Source organism: Malania oleifera, chromosome 13 (genome assembly GCF_029873635.1).
Source record: "Malania oleifera isolate guangnan ecotype guangnan chromosome 13, ASM2987363v1, whole genome shotgun sequence".
Taxonomy (NCBI): domain Eukaryota; kingdom Viridiplantae; phylum Streptophyta; class Magnoliopsida; order Santalales; family Ximeniaceae; genus Malania; species Malania oleifera.
In genome coordinates, this window is record NC_080429.1 from 12,496,835 (window position 1) to 12,523,113 (window position 26,279).

At 33.1% G+C, this 26,279-nt stretch overlaps 1 protein-coding gene across 2 annotated transcripts; it reads left to right on the top strand.

Moving 5' to 3' along the window:
• Positions 1–3,915: 3,915 nt before the first annotated feature.
• Positions 3,916–21,131, top strand: LOC131145472 (protein phosphatase inhibitor 2). 2 transcript variants are annotated; one of them, XM_058094561.1, is made up of 6 exons: positions 3,949–4,322; positions 11,187–11,374; positions 13,197–13,264; positions 14,332–14,444; positions 19,659–19,832; positions 20,632–21,131. In XM_058094561.1, the coding sequence occupies exons 3-6, from the start codon at positions 13,260–13,262 to the stop codon at positions 20,883–20,885; spliced, it is 546 nt and encodes a 181-aa protein (XP_057950544.1). In that variant the 5' UTR covers positions 3,949–4,322; positions 11,187–11,374; positions 13,197–13,259; the 3' UTR covers positions 20,886–21,131. The 2 variants fall into 2 exon arrangements, with proteins under 2 accessions (XP_057950543.1, XP_057950544.1); XM_058094560.1 differs by lacking the exon at positions 11,187–11,374 and having other exon boundaries at positions 3,916–4,322.
• Positions 21,132–26,279: the final 5,148 nt, after the last annotated feature.

The following is a 26,279-nucleotide window of genomic DNA, read 5'->3' on the forward strand; positions in this document are numbered from 1 at the left end:
AGGTTATTGAATCGTTGGACTAGTGAGAATGGATTCTTGCTAGAGAGATTTGTTGATGATTCAGGGGATTGGATCGTTGGACTAACGAGAGGGGATTCTTGTTAGAGAGGTTGTAACTTTGGCCTAATAAAAAATTTGGAAAGGGAAAACCTTACAAACGGTTTGCTTGGGGCAAGGACGTAGGTCTTGGCCCCGAACCTTGTAAAAATACGTTGTCACTTTCCTTACCCTACTCTCTTTAATTTCTACATATATAAATTACGTGGATCTTTACTTAATTGCTGGAAATTAATTTGTCATTAGGAATCCTTAATTAAAGGGAGTAAGTTGATTGATAAATATTAGAGTTCATTAACTTATTGATTAGTTGATTGAGTTTTTAATACAACTTTGAAATCTAAATTGTTTTTATTGCTCAGCTAACATAAATCTTGAAAAATTCAATTCTATTATAATCTGAAAAGTAAAGATGAGATTAATTTTGTGAAAATATTTTGAGCTTGAAACTAAATATTAAAGCTGAAACTTAGTTATTTATCAATCTGAATATAAGTCTTGATCTCATATTTATTCATTGATTTTGAGTTTGAATATTAGAAAAAATCTGAGAATTTAACTAAGCTGGTCTTTAATATTGAACTTTGTATAATTGTTGGTTAAAGTTCAAAGGATTCTTGATCATTGTGTTTGTGTGTGACAGCTGAAAAGAAAGATAGCTGGGATTCAAAATTAACTAAAGAAACTTATAAAAAGAGTTTGTAAAAAAAATTTTAAATCCCAATTCACCCTCCCTCTTAGGAGTACACCTTACTTTTCACTAACATTTACTTTTAATGGTGATTTTCATTCACCTAGGCATAATTGATAACCTTTTAAAGTTTGATTGGTCTTTCACCTTTGGGCATCCATCCCAATCTCACTACCATTCTTTCAATTATCTTGACTAGTTCAATGATTACTTAAAAGTTAGTGCACCTTTGGGTCAATCACAATAATCAAATAACCATTTTGTAATAATTTTTTTGCAAAATCATATTTCAATCAATGTTTACAATTTTTCTTTACAGGATCAGTTTGGTGACAACATGCTAACCATAAAATAAACATTGATTGATACCTTACTCAGCAAAAATTGTCCAAGTTCACAGCAGATAACCAATTCCCCACTGTAAGAATTTTACTTGCTTACTTTTATGTAAAATTCAACAGCTCATGCTTGCATAAACATAATTGTTCTCCAGATACAAATGAGTCCAGAACATACCATCATTATCAATTTGCTATTATAAAACATGTGAGTGTTCCATTTTTAATTAAGTAATTAAAACAGTTTGTATGCATTTCATTTAACAGCCCACTTTAGTATCACTGTACATGGTAAAACCATTGACGGTCTTAGGCTGCTTTAGACAAATCGTCGATGGTTTTTCTAAAGTTCAGAAAAATATGCTATCAGCATCTCAATTCGTCGATGGTTTTAGGAAAACCATCGACGATTTTGTTCGGCCAACAAGTTCACAATACAAAACTTCAATATTTCAGGCCAACAAAAACCAACAAATTTATCATATCACATAAATTTTTTAGGAATCATATATCATACGATTTTTCAGTTCGTTTCTAGAAAATATCATGAATATAAATTTTCATAGGAAACAATAATGAGATCGTAGAGGGTTAATGGAAACAATTTTTATCATAAAAGGAAGAACACGATAATTTTAACACAATCTCTGATACCACATGTAAGATATTTTATATGTTTTTATTTGTTGAACATAGGATCTTTAATTATCATGTTCTTCACATATGCATGTTATCTTTGATGCGGAAAAATAAAAGAAACCTTAACGTAAACATACCAGGATCGTTCATGGTGTATACAAACTAAGTAGAACGCTTCAAGAATCGTTTCTCTCGCTTCACCCCGATCTCTTATCTATCCTTCACTAGATTTTATGTGAGTATAACTTTTGAACAAAGAACTAAGGTAGAGAGAGGACAATCTTTCCTATATCTCTTTTTAGTTCATTCCATAAATATGCAGGAAAATGAACTCTCTTATTCCTTACAGCTTCTCCCCATAACAGTAGCTAATATATATATATATATATATAGGAATCCTTTCAACTTCCAGCTATTATTCTCACATGCATTTTCAAAGCAAGATAATTAATTCATCCCTGATCACATGAGACACATACCCTTTATGTGGGACCCATGTTATTTATGTGGGATATATTCTTTGGAATATATCCAACATTACTGTGTTGGGAGAATTACTTTGAAATAAATATATTGAAAATTTGAAACTGCTAACCCTTTTAAAAAATAAACTCCACTTCTCTTTTGCTGTGCAATAGAGTGAAAATTACTTATAGTGACTGTTGTTTTTAACAAAATAAGAAAATTTAACTCTAAGAACTTTTAGGCACGATACAACATAAACACACCTTTGCATATGAAGAAAATAGAAATGTAAATAATAACGAAGAAGCGCATTGGCTAGTTTAGAAAGAAGATAACGTGCATCATCTTTCTTCGATCTTGATCATCAATATTTAGTCCCTCTTATAGCGGGGTTAGAGGGTCAAAATTGTGCCGATTTCTTAGCCAAATTAGGGGCCAACCAAGAAGCTTCCTTTGAAACTCCCTTCCTCTAGGAATATTTCATTTTTTATATGTTAGATACTTATGGTGTTAATTTTGCGAGACCTTAGTTTTTTTCCTCCCTTTTCATCTTTGTACCAAAAAAAATAGGAAATGAAAAAAACGATACTATACAACCATTTGTTAAGTTAGAAAGAAAAGAAAAAAAATGAAAGGAGAAGAAAAAAAAAATGCCGACCTTAACTTTTAACCAAATTTGAGATAGTTTGATGATGCCCAAATCACGCTTTATGGTGAGACTCTTTCACCAATTACACATATAAAAGTAAAACAAGAGGTTCTCTTTTACTAATTTGTAGTAATTTGAAATTAAAAAAAAATTTAAAAAATTAAAAAATTGTAAGAATGGAAGCTTATTTATAGAAGTGAATAAATAAATAATATATTTTTTATATGATCACATAGTTTAAATCTTTTTTTATTGAACTATATTAAAAAATGAAACATATTCGTAAATATGAGGTTTGACAAATCGACTAATTGCATATTTTATCAAAAAAAAAAAAAAACAATTCTAAATTGGTCAATTTAATTTTTTGTTCTTTATCTATGTTCTAATACATCTCAAAATATATGCTATTAGTTGATAATAACAAAGATTATTTAGTAAAACTGAATTCATCAATTAGTTCTCGAGACAAATAAGAGACAATAAAAAAGTAATATTTTACTGATAAAGTTTTAAAACATGTATATTACATGATGCTTAAAAATTTCAATAGTTAATACTTGTGTATTGCACGGGCCTTTGTTATATATTTTATTTCTCTATTTTTTTAATAACAACATATGAACATATAAAATCTTTCATATATATATATATATATATATATATATATATAATTTTCTCTAGTACTCTTCAAACTTTAAATATAGAAAAAAGTTATCAATTAAACTGTCATAGTTGAGACAACTAATCAAATTCTAAGGCAAGTAGATAATGACAAATTAATCAATTTTTAATTTTATTTTAGGAAGATTTTATTGACATTCTAAAATATTATTTACATTCCATAATTATTTTTATGTATTAACAAATAATTTTACTCCTTAAATTTTGCTTTGCTGGTAAAAAAAAACAAAAAAAGTGAAAGTAAATCTGTTATTTTATTGTGAAAAATAAAAGATAAAACATTTAAATAAAATAAATTTAAATCGTCGAATCATTAATATTTTATTTATTTATATTTAAAATTATGATTATTTAAATATAAATAATTAAATAAATATAACAAAATAATGAGCCTAATCTAATAAATTTATCATTTGAAAGAAAATCCGTCCCCGGGGGGCGGACTAAACGGTTGGTCTGAATTTTGAAGCCGGCCAAGAAATAGAGCATCTCAAAAGAGAGAAAAAAAAGGGAAGGAAAAAGCCAGCGCCAAAGGTACGACACGCCGACACCCGTTTCCCATCGCATTGATCCATCCTCCGCCTCCGCCTCCGCCTCCGCCTTCTTCTCCCCATACCCCTTCGTCTCTCGCTCTCTCTCTCTCTCTCTCTCTCTCTCATCAAGATAGATAGATCAGATTTGTAAGAAGGTATTCTGCCTCTGTTGGTATCTGTTTTTCACTTTTTCCTGATCTAGTTCCATCAAGCGCCGATCGGAGCTCAACGCGCTACGCCGCCCTTCTTTTGATTCCTTCGAGCAGGTTAGTATTTGTTTCCTATGCTCTCTGATTAGGGGTTTGACGGAGCTTCTTTTTCTTCTTGTACTAGGAAATGACGGAATGTTTAAAACTACTGAACTTTGGGCTTGAGACCGAGGATTTGTTCTCTCGTTAGGGTTAGGGTTTATTAGAGCAGGATTTATTTTACTTAACGGGATTGAAGTAAATTTCGATATGGTTTGTTTTTGATTTTTTGAATACTAATAACAACTTGTTGAGGCGATCTTGATGTCCATAGACCCTTGATGACCACCTGCCGCCAAAGAAAATAAAAGAGAGTTTTGAGAGACCGTGGGTAGCCTTCAAGGGCCTCCTCAGACTCTTAAGCTAGTGCCAGGATGGAGTATAGGTAATTGTAACTATATTGTCTTAGAGGGTGCTACCTTACCTTAACCTTGACCTCCCCCTTACAGATGAGCTCACCATATCATAAATGCCTCCCACTGATTTGGGGGTTAGGGTTTTAATATAGGAGGTTACAGCCCCTATGTTACCATTCATAATTCTTTGGAGACTGCACTCTTTTAATTCTTGAGCAACCAATGAACTCCCTAGTCCCTATTGAATAGCCCTCAACTCCTTGCTACGCCATAGTCTTCAGCCTACCCCTACTCCCTTGCCTTGAAAGACATTTCAGGTTTGGGAGTATGTTTCTTGTAGTTTAATTCATGAAAGAAGTTCCATTTTTTTTTTTCTCCAAGTAATTTTTGCACTTTGAGGCGATCAACTGAGGCAGGCATCGGATTTTTGAATCAAGACAGACCTTGGATTCTTGGATCAAGTGGATTTTGGGCTTTTTTTGTTTTGTCAAATTTGCACTTCGGATACATGGACCTGTGTTCCTCGGATTTTTGGACTGAGGTGGCCGTCCACTGGTCTTTGTAAGTCTGAAGTGAAGTAGTTGAAGAAATGTGCAGAAGCTAATGATTGATGGACTTGGAAGGATGTGATGGTGGAAGGTTCAAAGACAAATAACCAGCAAGCTGGGAGGTGGTATAGTGCCTGTGTAAGTGTAGTGTGTCCTTAGGAAGGAGTGCTAGCAGATGATAGTCTAGCAAACTTTAGAGCAGCTAGGGATTTTGGGGCCTGTGAGTCCAAGTGAAATGGTGTAGACTTGGACTGTGTTGGGCTGGGTATCGTTGATATTTTTCTGCATTTGGGCCGGTGATTGGGTAATATAGGGTGATAAAGATTAATGGGCAGGCTGATGCTTTCGTCAGCTCATGACTTCCACACCACGCAGCCCATTGTCTGTGTTAGTAATTAGGCCCATAGTCCAGATAAACCTTTGCCTCAAGGCTTTGGCTTTGAATTTGGCTCCTCCAAGTAAGAAGGGTATAGCTCAGGGGTCGATGATTCATGTTGGTGGAGGTGCTTGCTTTCTTAAAGAGAGTGGAATGGTTAGACTTTGCATCAAGGCTTGAAGAGAAGTGGAAATTCAAGTACCCCTACTAGAGTTGCTTTGCATTTGGAAAAAAAAGAGGTTGATTGCATCTTCTTCACAGGTAAGGGGTATCGGTGATGCTCCAGTGAAGGACAGAATCGATACGGGCAAATATGGGCACTTGGTTGATGCTTTTGGATCCTTGGTGGTTGAGGATTATCACCATGATGAGAGTTTGCCTAGTAGTTATCCTTCGATGACTCTTGTTGGGTAAGAATCAGGAATTTTGTGGGCAAGACTAAGCCTGCAGGGGTGGGGTTGTAGTAGGAAGGGAATTGGTTTTGAAAGAGCTAGGCGCAACAAGGTTTATTCTCATTGGATAGAGATTTAAGAGAGTGGTGGAAAGTTTGAAAAAAAAAAAAAAACAGGGCAATCATAATGGGGTGTTGATAAAATCTCAAAATGGAAATGTTGAGGGGAATTTGTATATTGTGGAATCTTTGATTGTTCAGAAGGTAATATATATTCAAAGATTAACAAGGGTAAGGATAAGAAGCAAGGGGAGATGTGTTGGATGATGAGAGAGATGACATACATGTTTGTTTGTAATGACAGTTTATTATTGGATTAGTTTCAGGAGTAATATGAATCATCTGAATCGTTTGATGCACTTGATAATATATTGCATGTGCCACCATCTCCCATGGAGGTTTGGAAGGAGTTCTTATTTTTGAGGATGGTGGACTAGGTAAAGAGCAGTAATGTGGAATTTTGCCTATTCCTGTGGGAGTGGTTAATGGGAGGGGTTGGAATCTAAAAAACTGATGGATAAGATGGGCTTGTGGTTGTTTGATCTTGAAGGAAATGAAGTTTGATTGATGGTGGTAAAAGGAAGCTGAAGAAAGGCCAGCGGGAATTAGAAATTTGCTGTGCTTTATGAATTGTGATGGAAAATGCTCCAAGAAAAGGTTTTCTAATTTAGTTTCTTCCTTTTTGTTGGAATGTCTCTCATCCTCTCCTAGGTTGTATTCTCTTGTTCATTAAGTTGATGGCATTATGTCTTGTTGTCGCCATCTTTTTTTTTTTTTAATGAATTATTCGTTATTTAAATGAGTTTATGGTTTACCGTTATTTATGAAGTTTATGAATTGAGGGTGTTATGCTTGTCATTTACGTGTCTTTGAGGAGCGGGGGAAGCACATTGTCAAGTGAAATCAAATTGGACTTAAGAGGAATTGAGTGAAGAAAAGTCCAGTGATTACAAATTGTAGGTGAATTTGGGTGAAGAAGTAGCTGGTGTTGATGAAGAAGAGGAGTATTTGGGTGAACTGGTGAAGAAACTGATGAGCAACAATGGACATAAAAATCCTTTTGTCATTACAATAAGGTTGTTCTATGTGGAATCAGCATGCTTCTCCACTTATTTAATGATCTCAACCAATATTATTAACAATATGGGAAGCAAAATGGTTTTGGCCTATATAATTCGTCAAAGTTTTACTCCACCAATTGCAGATATATGTTTGTAACCATTGGTGCAGCAAAATTGAATTATGTTATATATTAAATACTTTTATCACAAAAACTTATTGTAAAGCAATGGTAATTTGATGTTTCAATGTTGAATGGGATATGTAAGGTTAACTTGGTTGTGCTTAATTATGGTTGAGTCTTAGCAAATCACTTCTCTTCTTAGCAATAGAGAAATAGACCAAGATACTTTGAGGAAGCTAGAAATAAATGATTGAACTTGGATTGACATGATTAGTAATTTTAATTCCACGGTAGTTGAATATGGGTTAGTTTGGGCTTTTTCATATATGGGAACCATATGCTTGCAATGATAGGATGAAAACCCTAGAGAGTGCTATATTTTGTGTACAAGAGGTTTTTTATTGTGGCTCTGTGGACAAACACACATTTAATCATGTAAATTTGCTCTCTTCAATTATTGTAATTTTTTTTGGCTTTGTTTGTGTGTGCATATTCACCTTAAGATACCTAAAACATACCATATGAAGTGTGATTACCATTGTGAGTGAGGGAAATAGGGAATTGTTGGAGAGAATAAGAGACTGTAATGGGAGAGGGGGGGGGGGGGGGAGATAGAGAAATGGCTTACCTTTGTATTGCAACATTTTGGTGGCAGGAGAGAAGACTACCTATGATTGCCTATTATGTTGAGGGGTGGGAGGGAGATCATGCATTGACTAAAGTATGACAGGCTGGAGAATGCAAGAGAAATCTAAAGATTTTATATCTTAAGAATGTGAATTCACCACAATTCATATGTCCAAGATGTAGATTTCATGAAATGACCACCATCAGATAGGGGTTACAAATCAATATGAAGCTTCTTCGAGTTGGAAACGTGAAATTGCATCTTAAAGATGAATGCCGGTAGGTATTGTTTGCTTTGGTCCATTGAGCCTCACGATTTTGCATCATAAAAGGCATCTCACAAGGTTTTAAACCATCCTTATACGCCCAACATCGTCCTAGTAATGTGGATCATGATAGGATGTCTCGTCTAATATCTAACACTCTCATTGGAGTGGCTCGCACTTCTTTGCGTGGGATCTACACCTTTGAAGATCCACCCACATGATAGTACTCCAAGGGATATTAGTGTAACGATCTCGGACCGATTCCAGTGAGGTGTTGTCTTCTTTGGGACTTGGGGATACTGTCATGTGGGTGGATTCTATGCAAAGGTGTAGGTCCCACATAGAGAAGTGTAAGCCACTTTGATGAGGGTGTCAACGATTGGACAAGAGTGTTTGTCACAGTCCCTCATGGGTGTTTAATAGGAAGATCTTGGATATATAAGGATGGTTTACACTTCAAACTTGTGAGACGCCTTTTATAGGGCAAATACGTGAGGCTCAGCTGGCTTAAGTGGGCAATATTTCATTGGAATTGGGTTGAGATTGTTACACCAGACTTAACTATTGTTTGGGTATGGATTTAAGAAGCTAACCTTAAATATGATTCTCAACAAGCTATCTACTAAGTTTTGATGGAGATCCTGATCCTTGATACACATACCCAACTCAGTCTTATTAGTGATAGGTGTTTATATTAATGGATTGGAGCTTTGTCAGTAATGCTTGTGTGGATTTTTTTCTCTAAGATTGGTGCAGCTTAGAGGGAGGAACTTTCCTTTGGAACTCTTCCCCGTCTAGGATGCAGCTTCTTCTGCTGGTTAACTAGTGTGATGTGGGCCATTTGGTGCTGTTGTTTGTTTATTTCCACAATACTGAAAAGAAGACGAGAAAAAATCTTAAAGATGTGAAGTAAAGACTTTGCATCTTCTAGACTTGAATTCTTGACTACTTTATTTGATTAAATTATTAACCTGAAATCAGTCATGAGACATCAATTTTTAAAAAAAAAATACATTTTGAAAATGCAAATTCAGTACCTTGATTTTCAATATACTGATTTGGTATCTTAATATTATCATGATACAAATTTGTTATTGTTGAGTGTGTGAATTTGTGTTGAGCTGTCCATAGATCACCTGCTTTCATATATGTTAAAAACTTGTAAGAACCTCAATATTGTCAAAAATTCAACTTTATGGTCATCATAATTTAGATTTGTCATTATAATTTACCCAAATTTAAATTATAAGGTGGACTTGGATAGTTAAATTAAAATTGGGGCAAACGATCTTGTATTTGATTATATTTTTGTTTAAAAATCACAAGAGGGTGCAAATCACTTAGAGCAGTGTGACTTGCACTTAGGATTTTTGATGAACAACTTTTTCCTTACAAAATTTATGTCAAAATTTTCCCAAGTCTAAAATTTATTGAGATCTTGAAATTTCAACAAAATTTCTCTAAAATGTAGCTATCGAAAATTTTCCTTGAAATTGAAATTTGAGATTCAAAGCCAAATTGGTTTTATGTCTTATTAAATTTTCTTCTTCTACTTCTTCTTTTTGTTTTTTTGTTTTTTGTTTTTAAAATAAAGATTATCACACTTTATTAGAGGGATATTAATGAAAGTTTTCCGAGTTTTGAACTTTTATGAAAAATTGTTGGCCCTCACCAGTCTTCCCTGTTGTAGTCTGTAACTGCTTTTCGAGCACTTCGCTGCCACTATTTTTGTCCCATAACCATATTTTTTGCTATAAATATTGATACATACTAGAGCCTTTTCTTCATGTCATTAACGGCCATATGAATATTTGTGCTTTCACTATTCATCATCTGCAACATTTCACCCAAATTACAGTTGCTGCACTTGAATTGGAAACACAATTTTCTGACAAGGCATGTGAACCCATGCACCACTTGGAACTTTTCCAACCGTGGCCCCCTTCAAAATCCCTAACTTCCTCTTATTTCTCTCTGCTGCCACCACTTGAATCATTGGCCCTCGATCTATTATGATAAAAAATATTGCCAGAGGACCACCACTGGCAGCGCATGTGGCCTACACACCAGCATTGTGCATGTGAAAGATTCCCATCACTTTCTGCAACTTCAAGAACTGGGAGATATTGATTCTAGCAATGATATTTGTAACTTGTGATATTGTGACTTGGCTTTGTAATATTTTGACCAATGTAGGATATTGAACTGTCAATGCATTCTGTGTTTTGTAGGATGAATTAAGTATGAAGCATTCAGATTAACGCTTAACTGCTTTGTTTTTAGTTTTACTGCAATAAATTAATTTTTCATAAAAAAAATAATGCTGCTTTGAAGAAATTCAACTCAGTGTTTGTTGTATATTTTTGGAGGAAAATTCAGCACTGTCTGCACCTAAAGTCAGGTTTAATTCTGAAACTGTTTTGGAATATCTACGAGATATTCATAATTATTGTTGAGAAATTGGCAAACCTAGAATTGGGAAGCCAACATTTTTAATAGTTTGCAAGATATGAATTTGGGAAATGTTACATGGGCTTCTATGCTTTATCTTGAGAATTTGTTTTAATGTTAATTTTTCCAAGAGAAAATTCGTAGATTGACTGTTCACTCAATCTTTATTTCGAAAAGAATGAGATATTGGAAATAAGGACAAGATTTGCATCTTATAAGCTTGAGGCTATGCAGATGAGCGGTGTGATGGAATATAATATTACCGAAGGCAACAAAGTAGAAGTTGAAATAGAGACCTTCTTTTGGTTTAGGATGTGATCTTCTTCCATCTTTAGAGAAGAAAGAGTTCTTATATTGGACAACATGAGCGTCCAATCTCAAAACAGCCTATTAAATATGTAATAGAAATTATTGTTGTTATAGACTACAAATGTGATCACATAAAAAGAGGATTTGGCATCCCTCCAATTATATCAGAGGTTATTGCTTTGGATTGTGCATGTGGCCTACTCCACCTAGTGGGACTTCAAGCTTTGTTGTTGTATTCTGTGCTATATATCCTCTCTTTTTTGTCTCCAATGTGTGGATGGATTTTTTTAATCCAAAATGTATTGGGTATTACAGGCTACAATTGATTATAGTTTGGACATCTGGTTCATGAAATGACTGTTAAAAAAAGCTGGCCCTCTGTGAGATTTAGGATATTTCTCCCCTTCAAATGTTGTGTCAGGCATATGTTGGCATGTTAGGACACTTCTGGGTACACGAGATAATTATTCGGCTTGCAGACAATCTGTTCTATTTTACATTGGGTGAGGAACTAACTATTTACTTGCCTACTTGCTATTCCTTCATTGCTTTAATACACAACAAAACTCAATATATAAATCCTGGTGAGTATAAAAATAATTTTTTTCTATCAATATTTGTATGACATCCTGTGGACATTGCAAAATTTGACCCTCATGTTCTGGTCCACGTGTCACAGCTAGATAGCAGCATCCTGTTGAGTATGTTGTGAAGAGTTATTTCTGTGAATTTGATTCAGAATTCATACTTGCATTGTGAAGAATCTGCCGGACGTAATTGGCCCTAAAATGAGCATAAGTATGAATACAAGGATTCTAATTAGCAGAATATTGATTCTCTTAGCTATTTAGGTCAAAAGCTGAACTTCGAAGCTTACTTTGCATTTTGGTTTTGTTTTTTTTTCTTTGTTTTGTTTTTTGTGTGTGGGGGTGGGGGATTAGTCCCTCGTCTATCTATTTTTGGTCTTTACGTTGTTAAACCCTTTTGTTATAGCTCAAAATTCTTGGCACTGCTGCTATTGCTGAGCCCTTCATCATATTGCATTATTAATTGAACCTTGGATGCTAACACATCAATTGAATAAATCTTTCCTGCATGAATTAAATATCATACTGATTAGAATGTAAAAGATAGTTGAAGACATATAAACAATGAATAGAAATGGCAGTTAAACTGATGACCATTGCATTTCATGATAGAAATCAGCCTTTAAAAATTTAAAATGTTCATAGAAGAAACAAAAGAAGGCTAAATTATCAACCACAAGCACTAATGTGGTTGGGTACTTGGAATGAGGTTTTGGCTTGGGAATAATTGAGTTTCAATGCAGAATACTGTTCACAGCACTGTAGCACAAACTATTCACTAGTACTATAGCAGCACTGATCACAAGGTTTTGGTCGCTTTTATTTCATTATGGGTCCTATGTTAAGAGTATCTTGAGTCTTTATTACAGTTATTTCTAGAGTTTTGCTTTATTTCATTTATTCAATTTTTTATGGTCAAGATTAGTTTAGTTTTGATGGCTTAATCAGATTAAGTTAGGAGTTAAGCTATGGAGATGCGCATAAAATCATGCTAATTTTTTCTGGATAATTAATGAAGAACTTCCTACATTTGTTTCCAAGCCTTAAACCTTAGAAAGTAAGACTTTCCTCTCCTAGGAGTGATTCCTTGAGAACCTATTAGTGTGATGCTTATATTTTTACTCCTCCTTATCCTTGTACTCTGATCAACAGTCTCCAGATTTGAATCCTTATTTCCTAGCCATGGTTTCAGCTATTCTTCATTTTCTTCCACAGACATGACCCTAATTTAATTTTCTTAATCTTCCCTATTTGTTTTGCGTTAATATCTCATTGGACTTTTGAGTCTCATCAGGATTTTTGAAGAAAAGATATTTATTGTTATTAGTGGCATTAGTAACGAGGTAGCTCACTGCAATGCTTGAAATGCTCAAGTGATGTTGGGTCCTTTACTTTATTATCGATCAGTTTACTGTAAATTTATTTCTTTTTGTTTAATTGTTGTCCTGTACTTAACATAGACAACTTGCGTTATGAACACACACATCCTACATATAATTTTGTGGACGTTTTTCCATTTTTGTTTTAATCTGACAGCGTCACTAATATGTTTAGGTGCTAGTGTAGTTTCTTAAAGCTAACATTTGGTCCTAGTGGTTGCTTTTTGCTTAAAGCATATAATCTATTCTTAGATATTATCTTTTGTTTTTTCATAAGCTAATTGGCGCCTTTCTCTGTGTTTTTTGACATTTTTCATACTGTGTCGCTGAGTTTGTTTTGTTTTTGCATTTTGTTTCAGGAATCTAATCAGTGGTTGACTCAGTCTGCTTTGGGCACTTGAAGAGAGTGTTACCTTAAAGAAATGAAGTAATTAATCCTCTCTGTATAAACAATTATGGTCTTGTTTGCTTGTTTTGAACTTGAAACCAAATTGTTTATGCTAGCAATCTTTCTAAGACTAAGGATTTTGAGAGAGTTATTAGAATATCTTGTTTAATCCTTAACTGCCCTGGGCTTCAGCAAACTATTTGGGGATGCTGCAGGTTTGATGTGTTGAGGAGCCACTACTAGATGGTCTTTGCTGGGGAATTTGGAGCGGGTTGCATTGCTTGGGGTGGGTGGGGTGGTGGTTTAAAATTTTTTGAGTACTGCCATGCCTAGGAAGAAACCATAAATTAAATAGCTGCAATTTTTTTGGGGTAAAAAAGAAAAGCATGGCCTATTTTAGGAGTCAGTTTAATAATTTGTTGTCAGTTTCTAGTTGTTTTTGAAAAAACTAAAAATCTGATTTTATGGTTTCGACATCCTGCTGGAGTGCTTTAAAATGCAGAATTAACTTTTGTTGATTAATCATTCATTTGTTGCAGAGTTTTAATTAGAATAAAAATAAAATGGCCATGTAAATTTAAAATATAATTAAAATAAAAATATCCATACAATTTCTAAAATTTTGAAAAAAATAAGTCACTTTAAAAAATATATATATTTTTTACTATTTTTTTGGTTGTCATGTACTGTAAGATTGTTCTTGTAGCACAAAAAAGTGTGTTCTAAAATATCATTATTATGTAAAATGGTTATAATAAATTTTATTTTTATTATCATATTCTTAATTTATAATTTTTCATGTAGTTTTTTTAATTTTAATAATCTTTTTAATTTTTATTCCATCTGAAATCATGAAGAGTTCAATCAAGTTTTTTTTTTTTTTGTCCATTTGTTTTAGTTTTAAAAATAAAATATTAATTAAGTATGTTGCCTGTTTTCAGTTTTAGTTTTTGTTCCTTGTTTTAGTTTTTGTTTTTACAATTTTTGACAATGTTACCAAATGGCCCCTTTGTTTCCAAATTGCATTTTGCTATCCATCATATTTTCTACTGTCTGAAGGATTATTCTATAAGATATTTATCTTATCTTGTTTATTGTGTTGCCAGGGGGCGAGTAAGATGGGATGAGGCTAATCTGGGAGAGATTGAGGCAACCAAACCTGTAAGGCAGAAAATAACTGAACCAAAGACACCTTTTCGCCGCATGGTTGATGATGATGGTACGTTTTGGTGCATGCCCTTTGATGTCCAAAAGTGCTGTTTTTTTTTCCCAGTTAAATCTCACTTTGTTATGCTAATGAAATATTTAATTATATTTTGTTGTCTTAACTTCTAGAAACACCCTTGTTATATTTTTAGGCCATGAATTCGTTCTTATTTTATTGTTAAAATTTTCATGCATTGAATTTAAGTTTGCAATAAATTTAAGTTCGCAATAAATTTACATTATCAATCTCTGTGGTCGTATTGATGGGCTGCATCACGTGATTAATAGTTTGAAACAAATTGGTAAGGTCTTTGTTAGATAGGTGATGATATCAATTACTTATAATTCCAAAAATAATTGCCAAATGTTTTTTTTATTTTTTAAAAAACAATATTAAGAGAGGGAGAGAGAAGATTACAAGCTAGGTGAGGACAATTGGTCCTCGAAACAAAAATAAAAAAATAATATTGTAAAAAATGGGAAATAATGAAGCAAAATCAAGGAATTTTGTTAGCAAAATCCCCTCTTTAAAGTCCTACCAGCTATCATTATATTTAAGAATTTAAGAACTCTTACGGTGGTGTTTGCTGGTCTTATGCATTCATTTGAATGTATGCTCTGCGTTTTGTGTACCAGGCCACAAGGCCTCCCTGCTTTGTGATGGTAAGGAGAGGTTTGTCAGTGTATGCAGTTTTACCTCTGCTTTTTTATATAAAGAGGTTGTTTCCTTGGACTCGAACCCATTAGAGCAACCTTACCGTTGATCCCAGGTTGCCCCCAACATATGCTCCGAGTCTGGAATTAAAATGGTGCATGTGGGGCCTCTGTTTTGACTGGGGTTAATTGATTCATGACGTGAGGGATCAAAATTAAATTCAGAGATGGGAAGATTTTGGGAAATAGTACAAGAACACACTTCTCCTCATATCATTTTACATAAATGTCAAGAATTTGTGAGATCTTTTTTTATTCTTTTTAAATTATGGATAATTTTGTACTTTCAATCATATTTCATTTTAATCCCTTATTCCACCAAACAATTTCAATGGAATTAGGAAGTAAATCCTGTACCATTTATTCATGCTGTTCAAATGCATAAATCGGAATGGTTAATCGACTTCTTTGCTAGTGCAAATGATTATGATTCCAATTCCTAACTTTGATTCTGATCCCTACATCAAACACCTCCAAAATTTGCCCAATTCCCTATGCCATTTTTCTTCCTTGTATGAGTCTTTTCCTGAATTACACTCTTAAATTCCTCGTCATTAGCTACAACCAACTATAAATGCTTTTAAAAGGTTCCTGAGCATGCTTATTTTCTGCAGAATCTCCCAATGATACCTGCTCGTAAGGTGACTTAAGAGTCCACTTATACATTTTTTAGGAATGTTATTTAACCATTAGTTGATCACCCTTACAACTCTGTCGTTCCCCCTTATTTCCATTATTCCAACTATTGGGAAAATTGAAATCCTTACACTCCACCTACCTCAACTCCCACCTTCCTCAAATCTTTGAATCCCTTCTAAAAGTTCACAAAGAATTTCCTGAAAGATTACAGAGTTGACGCAAGAGTGAACCTATACTATAACCTTTGCTCAATCAATAATCAATCCTATAGATATTTAGTTCATTCTAGTGCTATTCAAGTTCACATTATTTCTAATCACAATTTAGGTCAAGATACTACATCAAGTGTCCATAAAAGAAATAAATTTGGTACGTTTGAACATCATTTGTTCCACCAAACAATTTCAATGGGAATTAGGAAGTAAATCCAGTACCATTTATTCATTCTGCTCAAATGCATAAATTGGAATGGTTAATTGAATTCTTTGCTAGTGGAAATGATTATTGATTCCAATTCTTATAACTTTGATTCTGGTTCCATAGAACAAACACCTCCTAAGGGGCTGTTTGGTATCACAGTCAAAAATTACAAAAATGAAAATCAGAAATGAAAAAAAAAAAAAAAAAACAGAAACTAAAAACCAAAAACCAGCAATCTGTTTGGTTAGTATTTATAAAACTAAAATAACTTAAATCAATTAATATTATAAAAATATGATTAAAATAGTAAAATTGCAAAATAATGCACATTAAAAAAAATACTAAAATAAAAATAAAAAAATATTATAATTATTTTATTTAATTGTTACAGTTTCAAATTTTACTTTATAATAAAAATTTTATTGGATATGACAATTGAAATATAGTAAAAATGTTTTGTAATTGGCTTTATTATTATTTTTTACAATTCATGTAAAATTTTATTTCAGTTATATTTAAATTCATATGGTCTTTTTTTTTAATTTTAATTTAAAAATGTATAAAATGGATGATTTAATCCAAAGAATTATTTATGAATATAAAATTTTTTGGCAATAGGTTGCCAAAACTACTAAAAACCATAAAATTTGATTTTCAGTTTTTTCGCGCACAGCAGAATATCGACAACCGAAATAAAAAAATTGGAAACATAAACAAACGCATTTTCATAATCTGTTTCTTCATTATGCAGAAACAGGAAAAAAATACATAAAATAGTGACGACACTAAGCAAACCTTAAATTTTGTCCAATTCCCTATGCCAATTTTCGTCCTCTCATGAGTCTTTTTGTGAATTACATTCTTAAGTTCCTTGTCATTTGGTACAACCAGATATAAAATCATTTAAAGGTTCCTGAGCATGCTTATCTTCTGCAGAGTTGAGCAGTTGACTTAGATTCCACTTGTACGTTTTGTGGTAGTGTTAATTAAGCGTTAGTTAATCACCCTTGCAACTCTGTCATTCCCCCTTATTTCCATTATTCCGACTATTTGGTACGGTGACATCCTTACACTCCACATTACCTAAACTCCCGCCTTCCTCAAATCTTTGAATCCCTTCTCAAAGTTCACCCAGAGTTTCCTGAAAGGTTATAGAGTTGACCCAAGAGTGAACCTGTACCATAACCTTTTTATCAATCAATAATCAATCATATACATATTTTAGTTCAATTTAGTGCTATTTAAGTTTCCATTATTTCTAAATCACAATGTAGGTCAAGATACACCTCAACTGCTACATCAAGTGTGCGTAAAACAAATAAATTTTGTACATTCAAACATCATTTATGACAAAGTTCTCACAGATGACTTCATATAGTCACTCATTTTGGATGCCTTCACGTGTTAAAGTTCTTATAACCATTTTTGAAACATCAGTTCCACGAATCGAGTTTAAGAGCCATCCAAGAAAAATTTCAATTGGTCTCACTATCAACCAGAACTAACAATTAACACACAAATCATTATACTGTATCAAAATTGAATTAAATTTGTTTTCAAAAGTTTAGAGTTTTCTGCCTCATTAATGTTCTGCTAGTTTTTAAAATATTTGAACTTTTTTGTTAATTTTTTTCTTCATATTCTATTCTCTCTAGACAACTATTTCTCTTACATCCCATACATCTTTCTTTTCTTAAAGACTAATCCTCATGTAAATCAATATTTATTTATTTATTTTTCTCTCCTTATTGAAAGATTTCCTACTTAGTTATGTTAGTACGCACCATGGCCAGACACTCTGCAACTATGGTTCACCGCTGACACTGAGTACTCTTGGCCCTTTAATTTACCTTATTAGTTCAACTAAATGATTTTGATACCTTGGATCTATTATGCAAGTTGAAGGAGAAATTGAAGATGATGTAATGCATAGAGTTAAAGCAGGTTGGGTAAAATGGAGAAGTGCTTCAAGTGTGCTATGTGATTGTAGAATACCCTTAAAATTGAAAGGGAAGTTTTATAGGACAGTTATAAGACGAGCTATGCTATATGAATCGGAATGTTGGGCAACGAAGAAACATAATATCAAAAAAATAAAAGTTGCCGAGATGAGGATGCTTAGATGGATGAGTGGTATAACATTGAAAGATAAATTAATGAATGAACATATTCGTGGTAAGTTAGGTGTAGCTCCTATAGAAGATAAGATAGAGGAGGGACGACTTAGATGGTATGAACACTTGTAACGTAGGCCTTATAGTGCACCTGTGAGGAAGAGTGACTTAGTTACTGTGGGAGGCAGTAGAAGGAGTAGGGGTAAACCTAAAATAATTTGGGAGGAGATAGTGAGTAAGGATTTAATATCCTTGAATCTATCAAAAGAAATGGTCCATGATATCGTATAAATTGGCGGAAAAAGATTTATATAGCCGACCCCACTTAGTGGGACTAAGGCTTGGTTTTGTTGTTGTAGTTCAACTAAATTCACTTATAACCTTTCTTAATTTCCAAACCCACTTATAATCTTTCTTAATTTTCAAACCAACTATCACACTTAATCATTGTCAATCTTTAGTTAGTTGAGTTGATCCATCTTTACTCTTTCCACTCAAATTAGGAATACATTTATATTCAATCCCTCAAGTAGAATGCAATTATACCTCCAACCTGTAATTCACATGCTACAAACCTTTGCATTATATGAGAGACACATAACTGAAAATCAATAATAATACTCTAACTTGCAAGACATGCATTAAAATTACTTCTACTTCATAAGTTGCTAGATGAAAGCGCCAAATTTATCACATAAGTTCTGTCAGCTGCCAAGCATGTGGAACCTAATGCAGGAAATTAGTTTTGGTTTGACATAAAAGGGTCATAAGTTTGGTTTGGCAATTTCCATTTAAGCATAATGGAATTGTGAAAGACCCTTGGGGGCAGTTTCCTTCAATTTTTTTGTGTGGAGGGTCATTGAAATCCCCTTTTGGTTTTAAAATCTTCTTCTTCCCCATCCACTCTAAATAAGCTGAATGGAACAAAAAGGGGATTGGTGGTAGTCATCTGATTTTGTGTACTTTATAATGCATGTAGAGGTTTAGACAATTAAGATTTTGGCTCTTTTTCTTTTTTTTTTATTATTTTTTTGGTGTTTTTGGGGTTGGGGGGGAGGGGAGGAGAGGGAGGTGCTTGGTTTGTAACATGCAATTGATAGAAGTGAAAATGCATGTGTATATTTATGCATGGCATGCATAACCATGCTTGTGTGGTTTCCAGTAGTAATTGCATTCAAATGCATGTGTTGGTGTGCCTGCATGGGAGCAGGCACTTGTGTACTGGACTGTTCTTGGTATACCTTTTTCTGTCTGAAAGAGCATGATGGTTTTTGATTAAATAGAATGTGGCTGTAATTTTACTGAAATTTTCTTTCGATGGACTTTGGTGATTATGATAGAATCTTTGTCTCCTGTACGGGTTAATTTTGATGATTACATTGGAGATGTGAAGCATGCAGAAGCAATACGATCTGCTTTGAATGATGTGGCATCTTCAAGTAGAATGAACCACAGGGGATCTGGTTGGACATCATCAGATGATGAGGCAGATGCTATGGAGCAAGATGATGAAGGTTCGTTGTTTAGCCTTTGGCTCTGTGTTTTCTTGCCTTATCATTTTCAGATTCTAGCAAGCAATTCTCATGTTTTCTTAGTTTGATGTGATGAATGCATATGGTGTTTGATTACTTTCACATTTTAAACTTGGTGGGTATTTAGGGGTAAGTTCAAGGAAAACCTTTTATATTTTATTAAACCTTTTTACTGAATTGGGTTGAACATTTGCCACAGTCAAAGGAATTTCTATGAGGAGCAGTGCCATCTGCTCTGTCAGAAGTTAGAAAGAGCTGAAATAGATGAATTGCAGCAAGACCCTCTTCCCTCTGCTGTTTCTGTATAGGCGTAGGACATAAATGTCCAAGTCATTGTAGTAGCAGTCAATTTACTCCCAATTTTTTTATTTTTTTGAAATGTAATCTTCTAAACATACTTTTGGCTAAAATTATTACTAGTTGTTTTGGCAGCATTTTTTTTTTTTTCATCACTAGCATAATATTTTCTCCATGAGAAAATTCAGCTATGCTTCTTGTTGGCAAACAGAGATTGGAGAACAGAGTTCTAGTTGTATAGGACATTCACTGTTAATTGCTCTTATATATTAGTAATTGTAGTAAGATACAGAGCTCACTCTTCCTCATTAAGTATGTTTAGTATACTCAAACTTGGGAAACAAGTAACACGAAAAAATGGTGAAATGAAATGTGATTAGTTGTTAATGATTCTAGTTTTGACTAAATCTAGGTGAGGGCATCTTAATCCTTATGCATTATTGGTAATATTCTTCTCTGCTGTTTGTGTTGGAATTTATCATAGATTCTGGATCAGATAGGGGTAGCTTGAGTTTTAGGGAGCACAGGCGAGCACACTATGATGAGTTCCGGAAAGTGAAAGAACTCCGGCGAAAGGGTTCGTTTCTTGATGAAGGAACCAACGAGGATGACAATGATGGGAAGGAAAGAAGAGGTAGATCCGAATCATCCTCGTCGTTGAGTGCAGGTGTGCGAGATATTGACATTGAGGAGGCCAGTGAAACTTTGCCTCATCATCCTCCTGCACCTCCTGCTTGACTCAGCTTAAGATCCATCAAGCAGAGGTAACTAATAAACTGATGGTTCCTGTGTCATTTTCATAGCAGTCCCTTGTGTTTTCAGTGCAATTTGACTACATGACATAAATTTTGGAAATATGCTGGTGCTACTTGTAAATAGACATTTTTATGGGTTCTGGGACAATTTAAGTAGCGACATTCATGCGGTTGCCCGGTGTTTCCAGAGGAATAAAAACGTCTACTTGTCTCTGTTGCAGATAGCAAACTTTGTTTTATTGGTAATTATGAAATTTACTTCTATGCTATGAATCTGATTTTTGGAAGTAATGTTGTGCTGGGAAAGATGAATTTTAAATTTTAAATTTAGATTTGTACGGAATTTATTATCATTTGGTATCGTATTTTATGCAAATCTTTTAGATCTAAGTCTTAACTTTATGTAGCCAAGGGTAGATGAGAGAAAATTGTTGGTTTTGGGTTTTATTGATCTGTATTGGCGTGGTATTGTGGCCGGTGGCTTTGAGTGATTTCACAATTTTTCTTCGAAGCTCGAGCCACTCATGACACAATTCGTGTTAATTTATATGTTAGTCTAGTAGTCTCCTCTAGGTGCAGATCTTGACCAAATGGTTCAAGTTTACTTCTTGATAGTAGAAGGTTGATTTTATGACTGAAGTTCTGCATTACCATTGTTTGTTTGTATTCAAATTTAATGTTGGAATTTTATGTTCATAAAGTCATAAAATTCAATTTTTTTGCTATTGTTGGCAAGCTTTTGCATCAATTTCCTTCCAACAAACAAATGACATTTCCCCACTTATTTTTCCTATGACAAACTGTTTTTGGGCTTAATCAAGAATTTCGTTTGGGGGAAAAAAAAAAAAGAAGGAAATTTATTTTTTATTATATATATATATATATATATTTTTTTTTCTATACTAAATATCAATAAAAATGAGATATAATTGAAAATTAAGAAAAATTAAATCTTAAAATGTGCAAAATTCAAAGTTTATTCATTAATTTGCTATATATATATATATATATATATATTATTTTTTTACTTTTTTTAATAACTAAATGCAAAAAGGTAAAATTCTCCTTATTTTCCTTTCTGAATTTTTGAAAATGAAGTAATTGTAAATATCATTTGGCCTATTCATGGAATATAATATTTTAGAAAGAAGTAAACAAATCATAAGGTGTTTGAAAATATTGAGAGTGATTAAAAGGATATTTCTTCTTAGGAAATGTGATTAATGCACGCACAACTTTATAATATTTTATAAATTAGACATTTATTTTGTATTTGGTCATATTTGCAAAAATAGATTGCTATATTTTACCTAAAGAGGCATCTGTAGGATAAAGTATTTGTTGAAAAAACTAGCTTTTAAAGCTTTATAAATGTGTTTAAATTTTATGTTTTGAAATATATTTGAGATTGCAATCGACATTTTAAGTGCTTGGTAACGTTACTAAAACCAAAATTATAAGCACTTGATAGTGGTCTAACTTTTTTAATTAAGTATTATTAAGGGGTGTTCATTGATTGGATCAAATCGGATTGGATCCAAAATTTTAATTGTAATGCCTCAGAAAATATCTGCTGATATAAAAACAATAATCATAATAATATACTATCGTGACATCTCTGATAACATACTTTTATATTCTCATTTTTTTTTAATGATAATATAAATTTAACATTTGTCCATTCATTGCCTATGGAAGAAAAAATAGACCTTTCCATAATTGTACGTACTAGAGTACTACCTCTTAACCATTACTATACTATTTTCTCAGACAAAATTATAATTCAAAACTCTAAACATTTATATACACAGATCCAGACTAACACTTATCCTATTTGTAATATCTACAACCCGTCCCTGAGCTAGGTCTGAGTACCTAGTGATCCTGAAATATTGAAATATTAACGGGATGAAACATCTCTCAGTAAGACGGAATAAATTAGTGTCAGTGTGTGGCAATGAGTCTATATATATAAACGTATGATTCTTCTCTTAATTACTGAAATGACATAACAATTTAAACTATACTCATACCTGTACAATTTCATATCGCATATTCTTTTTCAGTTCATAACTCGGCTTAAAAGCCCTATATACATACATTTGCCTAGTCTGAGGCATTTCATACCACCGTCCCTTAGACTTGCCATTCGTACTAATACCATGACGAACGACATTATGTTTCGGTGAGTGTTTTCGTCATGTAGTTATATTTGCAATTTGGGTTGTCCTAAGCGTAATTTGTGCGTTATTATTATTATTATTATTATTATTATTATTATTACATGTTTTATAGTTTAAGACTATAAGTTTCATGTTTTATAATTTGTCTGATTTAGGTTATATAATTTGTGTGTAAGTTAAGGGCTTCTAAATGTATTCGTAAGTGGTCGAGCTATAATTTTCCTATCATCCGCATGAATATAACAAACTATCATATCACAACTTTTTGTATATAAAAACATTGTCATGCTAATGCTTTGTATTAAACACTTTCTATAACTCTATTAAATTTTATCATATCGTATCCCTGTATAAAATATTGTCATATCACAACTGATCACAACACTGGGCCGGCTATAATGATCATGACACTAGGCTAGGTGTACTAATCACGAGACCGAACCGACTATACTGTCATAATATACTAAACAATATCGTAATTTCTGTAATATTCATAACCTTCTAAAATTGTTATCAAATCATGCTTGTTCTGTACAATCATAACATAATCCGACATACTTATATATACAGTAAAAATATTTATTCTCATGTCACACAATTTGAATAATAATTCATAATATAAAATCTATTTGGGATAACTATATTGTTGAAAATAATGGTAAAATAAACTCCGGAGTTTTACTCAATCCCAAAATACTTGTTTCCCACAAATATACTTATAATCATAATAATCCAAAATTCTCATATGCCTAACTATCTAGAAAATCACGTATAACATTTCGATACTTAAAATCTCAATTTTAAACGGTTAAACTTTAGAAAATAAGCTGACTTAATTTATTCCCCTTACTTGATTCCTAGAGAGATGCTCGCAGGGATCTTAAAACAATTCCTGCTGCGTTCACACAATACCCTGTAACCATATATTTTAGCTTAATCAGTTAAATCCCGAAATAATTACTTTCTTAACATCCTTAGGTTTACACAATCCCGTTAATCAGTTAAATTCTAAAAAAAATGTAGATATAATCCACTTCTCATATTTAAATTTAATTTCCAGCATATTTAAAAACACCAATATGATCAAATCCTTGCAATTTAACCTAATTCCAAAATATTCCCCCAAAATTCTATTTAATCAAATCCTTGCAGTTTAATTTAATCTCGTGGATATTTCCAAAAATCTAATATAATTCAATCTTGCAGTTTAATTTAATCCCAAGAGTATCTCCAAAAATATAATATAATCAAATACTACAATTTAATAAATAAACCGTAATTTTCATACTCATAAAATTACTCAGAAATCTATATACAATATTCCAGTAATTATATATCACAATTTAACCGAGTGATTTTCTAAAATAACTGACATAATTTGTACTCCTCACCTTAACCTTAGAGTAGTGTTTAGAATCCCCAAATCAAAATCCTGCTCCGTTTATATAAAATGATGAGGATCGAAGCCGGGACCTTGTTGTGGTATCCAATCGTCAATTTGACTAAATATTGAGAAGAAATTAAAGAGAGAGAGTGAGTTTACCTTATCCCAGGAGTGTTGTCAACGATGCAAAAACCACAAATCCACTCCAGTTAAAACGTTGGTGGCCGAGAATGGAATCTAGAGGCATTTTCCATTCTTTAATCGGTTGAGAATTCGCCGAGAAAATGAGGAGAGAGAGAGGGAGGACATGAGGAGAGAGAAAGTTGAGAGAGACAGACAACTCACTGGTGGGGGTGGTTCTCTAATTGAAATTCAATTAGAATCCTCAAGCTCCCGAGGATTCATATGTACATATATATGTAACGTCCTCAAAATTCTATTCATTTTTTTTTATATATCTATATAAATATATCTGTGCATTTGCATTCATACTTAAGCAGCGGAAACACAAATCATATAACCATTTACATAAATACAAACAACACCAGTATCCAATATTTACAAACTATATCCATACAAAATGCCCTTCTATCATCATCTACTTAAAAATACACCCAACTCTGTAAAAAAATCACCCTAAACCAGGGCGATCAAATACTCTCTCTATCCGCAAGCCTGATCTGTTCGCCTAACTGGCTCACCTGAAAAATATTAGAGTAATGGGGTGAGTCGACGCTCAGTAAGTGGAAATATGCTATTACTAGTGTGTGGCAACTAAGTTAAGTATACTTAAAAATAACAGTTAAACTATAATGCAATAAATACTCTGTAAAACATATCTTTCTTTCTCAATTTAAAATATACTGTATCGTCTGTATTTTCTACTTTTCATACTAATAATATCATACTATACTCATCATATATTGTAAAACTGTATACATATACATATCTATTCTTTATCCTTGGGACTCTGTACGTCATGATTTGACCCCTCATGACAGGGTTGTGCGGCCCGTAGGCGGGACTCTATCTGGTCGGCCCTCCAGATAAGTCAATATACTCTACACTACCTCAGCCCGGCCAAACTACATCCTCTCCTAGGCGCGGAACTAGCTGCTACCTCGTCTAACTGGCCCCCTCTACCCAGCGTACTGGGAAGCTGCATCCTCTCTGAGCACGGTTAGACGGTACCCATATACTATATGAGATATGTGGTTGCACTCTATCTGTATATAGCAACGGTACCGTGCTATGTCAACTGTATCTGTACTGTGTCTGTCTATAATCTTTCCACAGGAATTTGATACTATATACATACATACATATATATTCTTTTACTGTTTTCGCCATGTTCCAAAATTACTATAATGCTATTTGTATGTACTGTATATATATATACTGTAAAACTGTATACTGTATCTGTAGCATCTTGATGCTACCTTCGTATCTCTGTTTGTATATTCTATATACTCTGTCTGTATATTCTGTATGTTATGGTAATAGGAACATGACATGCTATAACTCTGTATGTACTATATGCGTGTATACATATATATATATATGTATATATCTGTTTCATGAAATTGTTCATATGAATACTGTATATGCATGTAAATCTCTCTGTATAGTCTCTGTGAATATATATCTATATCTACATCTGTATATTCTGTATAATTTCATTTACTGAGAAGAACCAATAAACTGTACATACTGTCTACTTCCATGCATTCAGCATAGTATGATATATATATATATATATATATATATATATATATATTATAAAAAGCTATATAAATTGCATTGTCACATA